Source organism: Phyllobates terribilis, unplaced genomic scaffold (assembly GCF_046119375.1).
Source record: "Phyllobates terribilis strain yellow unplaced genomic scaffold, ASM4611937v1 Scaffold_1__5_contigs__length_1240528914, whole genome shotgun sequence".
NCBI classification, from domain to species: domain Eukaryota; kingdom Metazoa; phylum Chordata; class Amphibia; order Anura; family Dendrobatidae; genus Phyllobates; species Phyllobates terribilis.
In genome coordinates, this window is record NW_027362761.1 from 855,752,672 (window position 1) to 855,765,457 (window position 12,786).

At 43.7% G+C, this 12,786-nt stretch overlaps 1 protein-coding gene across 2 annotated transcripts in view; it reads left to right on the forward strand.

Moving 5' to 3' along the window:
* The window catches only part of LOC141153639 (venom factor-like), a 302,324-nt gene that overhangs the window by 111,758 nt on the left and 177,780 nt on the right, over window positions 1-12,786 (forward strand). For both annotated transcript variants that reach the window (XM_073638632.1, XM_073638641.1), the window contains exons 17-18: window positions 2,093-2,284; window positions 9,911-10,016. In XM_073638632.1, the coding sequence (XP_073494733.1) occupies window positions 2,093-2,284; window positions 9,911-10,016 (298 nt within the window). The remainder of the gene's footprint in view (window positions 1-2,092; window positions 2,285-9,910; window positions 10,017-12,786) is intronic.

Below are 12,786 nucleotides of genomic sequence, written 5' to 3' on the forward strand. Positions count from 1 at the left end.
GGTGAGTATTGCGATCACCTCCCCTTAGCCACCGCAATGCTGCGATCGACTTTGATCGCAGCATTGCGGGGGTTAATGTGCCGGGAGCGGTGCGGGACTGCTCCCTTCACATAGTACTGGGTGTCAGCTGTGACAATCAGCTGACACCCGGCGGCGATCGCACCCGCACAGCCTGTGTGCGCACGCGATCGCGATGACATACTAATACGGGTCAGGCTCTTAAGTCCCAGGGCACAGACGCGTATTAGTACGTCATGGAATTTAAAGGGGTTAAACTGTAGATTGAAACTAATATGATCAGGGACAAAACTATGGTGGGTGCAAGGGTTGCAGTTGCATCCGGGTCCACAAGCCTAGAGGGCCTGTGCCCAAAAGGTCCAATTAGCCTATACAGTGGGGAAAATAAGTATTTGATAGACAGTCGATTTTGCAAGTTTTCCCACCTTCAAAGAACGGAGAGGTCTGTAATTTTTATCGTAGGTACACTTCAACTGTGAGAGACAGAATCTAAAAATAAAAAACAGAAAATCACATTGTATGATTTTTACATAATTAAATTGCATTTTATTACATGAAATAAGTATTTGATCACCTACCAACCAGCAAGAATTCCGGCTCTCACAGACCTGTTAGTTTTTCTTTAAGAAGCCCTCCTACTCTGCACTCATTACCTGTATTAATTGCACCTGTTTGAACTTGTTACCTGTATAAAAGACACCTGTCCACACACATAATCAATTACACCCCAACCTCTCCACCATGGCCAAGACCAAGGAGCTGTCTAAGGACACCAGGGACAAAACTGTAGACCTGCACAAGACTGGGATGGGCTACAGGACAATAGGCAAGCAGCTTGGTGAGAAGGCAACAACTGTTGGCACAACTATTAGAAAATGGAAGAAACACAAGATGACTGTCAATCTTCTTTGGTCTGGGGTTCCATGCAAGATCTCCCCTCGTGAGGTAAGGATGACCTGGAGAAAGCTGGGACCACAGTCTCAAACATTACCATTAGTAACACACTACACCGTCATGGATTAAAATCCTGCAGACCACTCAAGGTCCCCCTGCTCACGCCAGCACATGTCCAGGTCTGTTTGAAGTTTTCAAATGAACATCTGGATGATCCAGAGGAGGCATGGGAGAAGGTCATGTGGTCAGATGAGACGAAAATAGAACTTTTTGGTATCAACTCCACTCGCCGTGTTTGGAGGAAGAAAAAGGATGAGTACAACCCCAAGAACACTGTCCCAACCATGAAGCATGGTGGGGCAAACATCATTCTTTGAGGGGGAGTTTCTGCAAAGGGGACAGGAAAACTGCACTGTATTGAAGGGAGGATGGATGGGGTCATGTATCGCGAGATTTTGGCCAACAACCTCCTTCCCTCAGTAAGAGCATTGAAGATGGGTCATGGGTGGGTCTTCCCGCATGACAATGACCTGAAACACACACTGCCAGGGCAACTAAGGAGTGGCTCCGTAAGAAACATTTCAAGGCCCTGTAGTGGCCTAGCTATTCTCCAGAACTGAACCCAATAGAAAATCTTTGGAGGGAGCTGAAGCTCAATGTTGGCCAGTGACAGCCCTGACGCCTGAAAGATCTGAAGAAGATTATAGAGGAGTGGGCCAAAGTCCCTGCTGCAGTGTATATGTAAACATCTGACTCCTGTAATTGCAAACAAAGGTTTCTGTAGCAAATATTAAGTGATGTTTTTCTATTGTATCAAATACTTATTTCATGTAATACAATGCTAATTAATTATGTAACAATCATACAATGTGATTTTCTGTTTGTTTTTTTTTAGATTCTGTCTCTCACAGTTGAAGTGTCCCTACGATAAAAATTACAGACCTCTCCATTATTTGTAGGTGGCAAAACGTGCAAAATCGGCGGTGTATCAAAAACTTATTTTCCCCACTGTATGAGAAGACCAGTACTATACTATTGTTAGGGGTTCTGTTGAAGATTTTTCATTGGGGTCCATCAGTTTCAAGCTACACCAGTTAATATGATGATGTTATGTGGCAATTTGTTTGTACCCATGGAAAACATATTTTCCAATAACCAATATTACTTTATTGTTCTACAGCAAGTGCAAGTCCTGTACACCTGAAACCATGTTGTTTGGCTGGATTGCATGAGAGTCCAATGGGGCTTTCTTGTGCTAAGAGAAGAAAGCAGGTTCAGCAGGGGGAGGAATGTGCAGCCATGTTCTTGGAGTGCTGCTTACATGCAGAAGAACTTAGAAAACGATTAATTGCTGACTTTGGATGGGACAGGTGTAAGTATTTTGTTTCTTTTTGTTATTCTGTATTCTAGCTGTACTGCATGATAGCTGCACATGAGTATCTTCAGTATTTCGACAGGTAGTGATTGGAGTGGTAATCGTCTATGTACACTTTTACTTCCATCTCGAGGGTACTCACAGATCTCTTTCCTCATGATTGGGTTCAAAATCCCAGCAATCAATTTTTTAAATGTTAGAAGTATTATGTCCATCTGGGGATGGTGGTAAATTAAATAAATAATGACCACTAGTGATGAGCGAGCATATTCGCAAGTACTCGGTACTCGCCCGAGCATCTTAGTACTCGAGATGCTCGGAGCTCGCCGAGTGCCTGCGAGATGCTTGGGTGGATGCTCGGGTCCCCTCCCTGCATGCTTGGCGCTCTTTAGAGTGCCAATCAACATGCAGGGATTGCCTGCCACTCATTGTAATGCCGCAGCCATGGTGGTTGTGGCATTACAGTGATTGGCTGGCCACACAGCGTCATCAGGTCTATATCAGACCTGGCGCCGCTGTGCTTGTCACAGTCACTCCGGAATCATGCAGAGTAGGTAGAGGTGCTGCTGAGCTAGGGAGAGATTTGCTTGTGTATTAGGTAGTGTAGGGAGAAAAACCATACATTACACATATCCATCTTAACAAACAGTCCTTCTAAGGACTAATCCATCTGCAGAGATATCAGGCAGGCAGGGTATATAGGCAGGCAGTGTATATATCAGACCTGGCGCCGCTGTGCTCGTCACAGTCACTCCGGAATCAGGCTGAGTAGGGAGAGGTGCTGCTGCGTCAGGGAGAGATTTGCTTGTGTATTAGGTAGTGTAGGGAGAAAAACCGTACATTACACATATCCATCTTAACAAATAGTCCTTTTGAGGACTAACTAATCCATCTGCAGAGATATCAGGCAGGCAGTGTATATAGGCAGGCCAGGCAGGGTATATAGCAGACTGCAGTGCATATAGCACAAGAGGCTCTATTCCAATTCTGCCTTCTGCTGCTGTTAGATATTTCTAGGCAAAGGCCCAGGTCTCAGGGGACAGGAATACTTTTTTTTGGATCTTAATCCTCATTATTTGCTTAAAAAGCAATCCAGAGAACACCGTTTTCTGCTCCATTTGCTTGTTGGCACTGCAGAATACAGCCAGGTCCTTTCCATATTACAGCGCTAGAAACCCAGCTATTCAAAACTGTGTTTTCTCCGTCACACGGATCACATATACATTTTCAGAAAATACTGCCATTTCTGGCCTCCATTAAAAATTTGTTTCAGTGTGTCAGTGAAGCAATTGACACCAGTTTGCTGTTCAAAATAGTTACCTACAGGCCAGGTATTTAAAACTCTGTTTTCTTCGTCACACGTATCACATATAAGTTCGCTCCAAACTCAGTCATTTGTAGTGAGCGTGGAAGATATTGTCCTCTATTTAAAATGGGCAAGGCACGTGGCAAGGGACGTAATGGTGATGGTGCATGCAGAGGCCGAGGACAAGGCCGTGGGCAAGCTGAAATTGTGCCACAACAAACACCCACATCTTCTCGCCCGACCTTCCTGTCCCAATTCCTAGGGGACCGCAGCACACCACTATTGAACCCAGAGCAGTGTTAAAAGGTTGTTGGTTAGATAGAGGATAATGTTTCCAGTCACTTAGCCACCACCACCCTGTCTTCCACACGGTCAAGTCTCAGTAGCCGTGAGTCTGGATCGCATATTCCTCACCCTGATCCTCTTTCCTCCCACCATGCCGAGTGCCCAGAGACAACTGATCCCACACTTGGACACTCTGAAGAGCTGTTCATTTTTCCATTAATAGATTTGGGCCTCTTGCCCTGTCCACTTGAAGCGGGGCAAGAGGAGATTGCATGTAGCGATGCCCAAATATTTGAGCAGCCACGGCCACATGAAGGCGACGGTGGGAAAGTGTCACAAGAGGTGGACGATGATGAGACACAATTGCCAGAAAGTCAGGAGGAGGACCAGGGTGCGGAAGTGGAAGACGAGGTGGTGGATGATATAGTAACTGACCCAACCTAGCAGGAGGACATGCAGAGCGAGGATAGCAGCACACAGGGGGAGGGAGGCAGAGTACCCCAACAGGCAGGAAGAAGCAGTGTGGTGGCCACAGACAGAAGGCAGGCAACCGTTCCCCCTGCAACACCAACACGAAGGAAGTTGCCAGTACAACTGTTGGGTCTTCCCGAATCTGGTTGTTTTTTAAAGACTCTGCCGATAACCCCAAAAAGGCCATTTGCACCACCTGCCAGGCGAGCATCAGCAGGGGTGGCAAAACGACCAGCCTGACCACCACCAGCATGATAAGGCACATGGCAGCAAAGCACCCTACTTTGTGGGCCAAACCCCAGGGTCCAGCAACAGTGTCTGCGGGTGGCACCATTGCTTCTTCCGCTGTTGTGCATGCAAGCCAATCCCCTGTCCATGGTGCATGCGAAGATGCCTCCTGCCCTGCACCTGTCGTTGCACACTCTCAAGTAGCAGCATCAGGAAGCACGTCCATGTCCTTGTCCCAGCGCAGCGTTCAGTTGTCCATACCTCAGTCCTTGGAACGCAAGCGCAAATATGCAGCCAACGCCCCACAGGCCACACTACTAAATTCTCACATTTCACGGCTGCATGCGCTCGAAATGTTGCCTTTTAGGCTCGTGGAGACAGAAGAATTCTGCAACCCGATGGCGGTGGCTGTCCCTCGGTACTCGGTCCCCAGCCGCCACTATTTCTCCCGGTGTTCCGTCCCCGCATTACACAAGCACGTGTCCCAAAACATTAGCCGTGCCCTCAACAACGCAGTTACCGGGAAAGTCCACCTAACCATGGACACGTGGACAAGTGCTTGAGGGCAGGGACGGTACATCTCGCTGACAGCACACTGGGTTAGCATAGTGGAAGCCGGGACCCTGTCGGACCTTGGGACGGAACACGTCCTCCCAACGCCAAGGATTGCAGGCCCTAGGTCAATCAGGGTTGCCCCCACGGTCTACAGCTCCTGCACCTCATCCTCCTCAGCCTCCTCCTCCTCTTCAGCCTCCATCTCCGAAATGACCACATCAGTCACAAGCTGGAAGCACTGCAGCACTGCCACGGCCAAGCGGCAACAGGCTGTGCTGAAGCTAATATGATTAGGTGACAAACCGCACAATGCTGAAGAGTTGTGGACAGCTGTGAAAGAGCAGGCATATCTGTGGCTCACACCACTGAACCTACAGCTAGGCATGGTCGTGTGTGACAATGGCCGGAACCTGGTGGAGGCTCTGAGGCGAGGCAAGCTCACACACGTACCATGCCTGGCCCATGTGCTTAACCTCGTGGTTCAGCAGTTTCTCAAATCCTACCCAGAGCTGCCGGATCTGCTTGTTAAAGTACGCCGCCTGTGTGCACATTTTAGAAAGTCAGCTACAGCTTCCGCCGCCCTTGCCGTGTTTCAGCAGCATTTGCAGCTTCCGGCTCACAGACTGGTGTGTGATGTTCCCATGCGTTGGAACTCTACACTGCAGATGTTGGGAAGGATTTGTGAGCAGAATTGGGCAGTTGTTGAGTACCAGCATCAACAAGGCCGTCGGTATTCAGTTCAGACTCCACACATAAGACCTCAGGAGTGGACATGGATGCCAGACATATGTACCATCCTCCAAAACTTTGAGGACTCTACCAAGATGGTGAGCGGTGATGATGCCATAATTAGCGTCACCATCCCGCTTCTCTGTCTTCTGAAACGCTCTCTGCTCACAACCAAAGAGGATGCATTGCAGGCGGAGCACGATGAGATGGAGCAAGGAACCATACAGCCAAGCCTCATCTCATCCCAATGTGGATTTGGTGACAATGAGGGAGAGGAGGAGGAAGAACAGGAGCTAGTTTCATGCGCTATACACGGTACTACCTGCACAGCTGTCATACCGTCTGTTCAGCGTGGATGGCCAGAGGACAGAGAGGAGGAGGAGAGCATGGTCACAATCCCTGAGGCGTGGGGTACTCTCACAAAGAGTGCAAAGTTTGGGAAGATGCTGAGGGAGTACCTTGCTGACTGTACCAACGTCCTCCGTGATTCCTCTGTGCCTTATAATTATTTGGTATCCAAGCTGGATACGTGGAATGAACCTTGGAGGTTCTGGCCTGCCCTGCCGCCAGCGTTTTATCAGCGGGTTTTTAGTGCCGCTGGTGGAATTATAACTGATAAGTGCATCTGCCTGTCAACTGAAAATGCTGAGAGGCTGACTCTTATAAAAATGAACAAGGGTTGGATTGGGCCAGACTTCTCAACACCACCGAATGATAGCAGCGTAACATAAACTCAAATCCAATGTCTTTTCTTGGGAGGTGTATTCCCATGCACCTTTTCACCCCCCAGACATGGGTATACGCTTCCTGATTTTGGCTATTTGCTCTTGTCCTCCTCCTTCTCCTCATCCTCCACCACCATATCACCAAGGTGACCGTGGTCTGTGATGCAACACCCACATCATTTTTTTAAAAGGGTGTTTATGATGCCCGTAAAAAAATTTTTTTATACAGTATGTTCATGTATACCCCCAAGGGGTAAATGTTTGTCAGCCCATACACTTAGTGCATAGGCATTCCAAGTATAGGAGGCACTCCTTTCTAATGGGAACATTTTTTTATGAGGCCCTCCTCCACGTCTCTTCAAAGGGGCTTTGGAGTGCCTCCCAATTTTTGGCAACCCTTGCATTCACTGCATAGGCAAACACAATAGGAGACCCACTTCCTAATAATGGGAACATTGTTTTCAGGAGGCCCTCTGACCTCCATGAATCTTCCAAGGGGCATTGAAGTGCCTCCAAATTTTTGCCAACCCTTGCATTCACAGCATAGGTCAACACTATGGGAGACCCACTTCCTAATAATGGGAACATTGTTTTCAGGAGGCCCTCTGACCTCCATGTCTCTTCCAAGGGGCATTGGAGTGCCTCCAAATTTTTGGCAACCCTTGCATTCACTGCATAGCTTAACACTATGGGAGACCCACTTCCTAATAATGGGAACATTTTTTCATGAGGCCCTCTACGTCTCTTCCAAGGGGCATTGGAGTGCCTCCAAATTTTTGGCAACCCTTGCATTCACTGCATAGGCAAACACAATGGGAGACCTACTTCCTAATAATGGGAACATTGTTTTCAGGAGGCCCTCCTCTAAGTCTCTTCAAAGGGGTATTGGGGTGCATCCAAATTTTCAAAGTGGTATTGGGGTGCGTCCAAATTTTGGGCAGCCCTGGCACTCACTGCATACGCAATAATAGTAAAGGATACCCACTCTTTAATAATGGGAACAATAAAACATAGCCGACTAATGGCTCTCTAAGAATAGTGAGGGCCTACTGCTAGTCCTTTAAGAATAGTAAAGGCAGCCTGATGGCCCTATAAAAATAGGCTTTGTGACTTTCAGAGTCGCTCCTTCATAAATGAAACACGATGTGTCTGATGATATCTCACACACCACATGGCCAGATAAGGTTGTAAAATGTTAAAATGACATTTCCTGGTGAATGCATTTGTCAAGGTTGAAAGCAATGCAAAAGTGAAAAAACGCATCAAAAACGCTAAGTGTGAACATAGCCCAAGGTGTGGAGGAGCATTTTTGTTTTTGGTTATTTATTTTGCTTTATATACAAGTCATTACCCTGGAAAGGATGTTCCTTAACATATTTTCCAGGAAAGTCCATTTTGGTTTTGTTTTTGCATGTTTTATTGTGAGTCCGTAAAAGTGGCGTAATATCTCTGACAATGTTGTTGACAGAAGTTACCTGGGAGTCAGAAATGCTTCCAGGGGTCTTTCCCATGCTGTCCCCATGTCATTTGAGCACTGTTCCCATTGATTTGGGCAATTTTTAGGCCCTCTGCAGACCGCCGTGGGGAGCAGCCTGAAAAATGCTCGAGTTTCCCATAGACTTATATTGGGCTCGTTGCTCGGGTCGAGAACCCGAGTATTCCAATGTGATTGACCCAAGCATCGAGCACCCGAGCATTTTAGTGCTCGCCCATCACTAATGACCACTACTAGAACTGTGCCTTAATGACAAGTCTTGTGTATATGTAAAATGACAATCTGGTACCTATAGACAGTATATGCTGTTTTGGCACTTGTGTGTACACAAGCATTTTTAAGAAACTAGCAAAACCAAAAAATTTTACTTTTGGTGGGAGCCGTCGACTGCTCCATGACTCCAAAGTTATATATAACAGAATGTTATAGTTATAGATATGACCAAAAAGATTTGCTGGACCTTAGTCCAGCGACGACATCGACCTGGCACAACGTCATGCCTGCGTTGCACCACAATAATGAAATTGCACCAGGCTGACTAATGAAAAAGAGCTGGTGGTGCCAACAGAGGTACTTTTACAGGACTGTAATCTTGTGTCCATGGACTACCGATGTGGCCACTGGACCAGGGTCCAGCCTCACTTTTTGTTCATCTCTATGTAATTACCAAGGTGCCTAATTCTGATAGGCTTGGAAAATGTTTTGGTAGTGCTGTGATGCATACAAGGCTGATACTAGCACTAGATAAACCCAAACACTTGCCAGGGCTCCATGTCCTCTGGGCTTGTGAAACAGTGATTTTTTATTTTTAAATTAAACAAGCATACGAAAAATGGTTGCTACTTAAAGGAATTGTCCACTTTGGAGAATTAATTTTTGTAGGGAGGGTCTGCATCCTATAGGCTGATCTGAGTTAATGTGCCATCAGTTATGGGGGAACCCCTACTGCAAGCATTTTAATTTTCCTGCAGCACCACCACAGGGGAAATACTTATATTAGATAATTCCCATTAAAGGGGTTGTCTGGCCTTAGGATACAAATCTGAAGTCACTCTATGTGACTGCAGAACCGGGAAGCCAGCAGCGAGCGTGTGACTACAAGTATGTGATTTGCATACATGCGGTCACATGACAACTAGACATGCATGACCTCACATAATGCAAGTGTATTGAGCGAGGCTGGACATGTCTAGTTAGAAGATGGCTAGAGGTATGCAAATCGCATACTTATGGTCACATGACTGTTCACTCCCGGCATCGGCACCAGGCATAGAGTGACTGCAGATTTGTACCCTTAGACCGGAGAACACCTTTAATGTAAATTGTTAGTCCATGTAAGATTCACATATGCTGCTGGATCCTCTAGAAAATAAAAAAATTAATGCAAATTACTGCACTATTAACTTTTCATATTTGCATCCTGCAATAATGCCAGAATTTCACCATATATACTGTATAGTTTTTAGAGTTTTAAAACTCAGCTTAACATCTTTAAACGTTTAGTATATAATCAATGTCAGACTAATACAAAGTATACAAATGTAAAAAAATTCTGGCACTTTTTTTTTTTTTTATACCAAAAGACATGTTGAATTCATAATTCAGGTCAGTATAGTTGGTCATGTGGACACCTAATATGTATAGATATTTTGTTTTATAATGCATACAACATATTTTTTTTTACTAAAGAATCAATAGTTTGGAGGATGTTTATTAGAAGAAGGACTTTTTTTGTCCTTTTTAATATTTTTATTCCATTTTATTCTGTAAAAAGGAACGTGTATTGCATTGAAAAAATACAAAGCATTCATTAGTTTTCTTAACTGCAGCTGATGACACTGAGGAAGATTTGGAAGATGAAAGTGCACCACGAAGTAATTTCCCTGAGAGTTGGCGGTGGAATTTGTTTGAACTAAATAAAGAATCAAAAGAAGAGTAAGTGTGAAAATTAGAATCAGTGGGCTTAGAGGTCTTGTGGCATCTATCTCAACATGACTACTGAGCCCAGTGATTGGTTGCAGCGGTCACGTTTGCTGTAATCATGTTTGCAACCTGTCAAAAACCAAGGACAATGTTGAAGTGGCATCAGTGTCAGGGTAGGCTGAGTATAACGAATTTGATAATTTTGTTATTTTTAACTTGCCCAAGCCTACAGAATAACAAAATGTAATCAGGGAAAATGCCTATAAATTCAAAGTACAGCGAAAATGGCATTACAAATCATAAATAATTTATTATATTGCTATTGCTAAATATTACAATGTTATTAGGGCACATTAACATTTTACAAGTGGTCTTTGGTTTGGCGCCTCTTTCTATGAGCCAGAGCAGTTACCTCCCTGGTGGTCTTGGGCCCATCATGCTATCTAATACTGAAGCCAGCTCCAACTGTTACAGCTCATTATTCAAGGTTTCAGCAACAGGAAATTTGGAGATCAGCATTTTTTTTTTAACTTTACAGAAGGTGTGGGCAATACATTTTTTATAGTTCAGAGAGCTCCTTAGGCTCAGTAGTAATTTTTTCTGGAACCTTACGGTCATTGTCCCTTTAGATGTTTCAACGCTTGGTGGTTAGTGGAGAAATAATCTGTTGATTACTGAAACCTTCAAAGTTTGGCCACTGGTGGTCACAGATACTTTAACACCTTAACAACCTATTTTTTACGTTTTGTTTGCTAATTTTAACATTTTAAGTGACCATAACTATATTTTTGACTCATATGGCTGTAAGAGAAATGTAATTTTATTTGTCACTGTTCAAAGGTCAAGGGGTGCATATCATTAACATACAGTATATACAGCTCTGGCAAAAATTAAGAGACACTGCAAAATTTTCATTTTCTCAGATTTTTCTCTTTATAAGTATATTTTTGAGTAAAATGTACATTGTTGTTTTAGTCTATAAACTACTGACAACATGTCTCCGAAATTCAAAGCTAAAAATGTTGTATTTATTTGCAGCAAATGATAAAGCGTCAAAATACTAAAAAAGAAACAGTGCTTTCAGACCTCAAATTACTCATGTTTTAACTCAGGAAGAGTTCAGAAATCAATATATGGTGGACTAACCATGATTTTTAATCACAGCGTTCATTCGTCTTGCCATGCTTTCCACCAGTCTTTCCATGCTTTCCAAAAGAAAACTGTTCAGTGGTCTCTTAATTTTTGCCAGAGCTGTATATGTTTGCTCTACAAATACAAATATAATTATTTGGGATAGTATAGTATAGAATTGTTGTTTTAATGTAATATGTGCAATATAATTTGTTTTATAATAGATAATATTAGATTGGATTTTTTATATTTTTATTACATTTTTATTCTGTTATTCTAATGGAACTGGAGCTAAGTATCATGATTCCTTAGGAGTAAAAAGAGTTATCTGTGGACAAAAATCATGCAAACCCAGTCTTGCTTATCAAGTAACTTGTGCATATTTTACATAATTGTTATCATTATACTGTGATATTAGAGGATTATTTCATATGGCAGATTTTCTTACTTAGGATGTATGCCCATGATGAGCTTTTGCTGCATTTTTGATGATGTGTATTTTCACTGCATCCAAAGAGCAGCATCTTACAGTTCCAGCAAAGTGGATGGGATTTATAGAAATCTTATGCCCAGTGTGCTTTTTCAAATGCAGCGTAAACTGACCTGCGGTGCGTGTTTCAAATCCGCAACATGTCAATTTCTCTTGCGGGTAAGCCCAATTTTATGTGCGGATTTTTCCCATACACTTGGCTTAGATGCGGAAAATCCGCAGGTAAAAAACACACGTGTTTTTAGTGCCTTTCCGCACATGACTGTAACAATAAAGTTTTGTCAAATCCAAATACCAGGAAGTATAAAAGACAAAGCGGCTTTGTTTAAAATATGCTGTTCCCCCAGATATAATTAAACCAAGTCTTGAATTGCACCCTCGCTGTGGTTCTACATTCGAGTCTATGGATGCTGAGCCTGCGCTGGTCCTGTTTGTTCCCCATCTTGGATACGGAAGTAGGGAAAAAAAATGTCATAGCGGCTTATCAATCATTTACACCTCCAATCACCTTATGTGGAGACAGAACAGTCAGAGATTGATATCTCCACATAAGGCGATTGGAGGTGTAGCTAATTGATAAGCTGTTGTGAGATTTTTTTCCTTACCTCCGTATCCAAGATGAGGAGCAGACAGGACCAGCGCAGGCTCAGCATCCATAAACTCGAATGTAGAATCACAGTGACGGTGCAATTCAAGACTTGGTTTATTTAAAACCGGATACAGAATTAATACTTGTCGGTACAATACTGTAACTTTTTTCTGAAGCCGCTAACGTCTGTTGCGGCTTGTCAAAAATTGATAACCTCACAAGCCCAGCAAGTGGTCCCTGTCTAACAGCAACTCTGGCTATAAAATGACTGCCTGGAGCAAGTGACCCACCAACTGCCATGCAAAGCCATTTCCAATTTGAATCATTTTAATTGGAACGAACAAGAGTGAGCGGTAAATAAATACTGGCCAGCAGATGGCGACGTAGAAAGATAATACATTTATCAGATAACAAACAAATGCAGAACTTATTTTTCTAAGATATGCAAACCAAACAGCTGAATAGTAATGATATATGGGGGAACAGCATATAAAACATGACATATCAATAAGAGAAAAAACCATGGTGTATTATGTGTTTTTATCGCATTTTGATGCTGTGTGTTTTTTGTC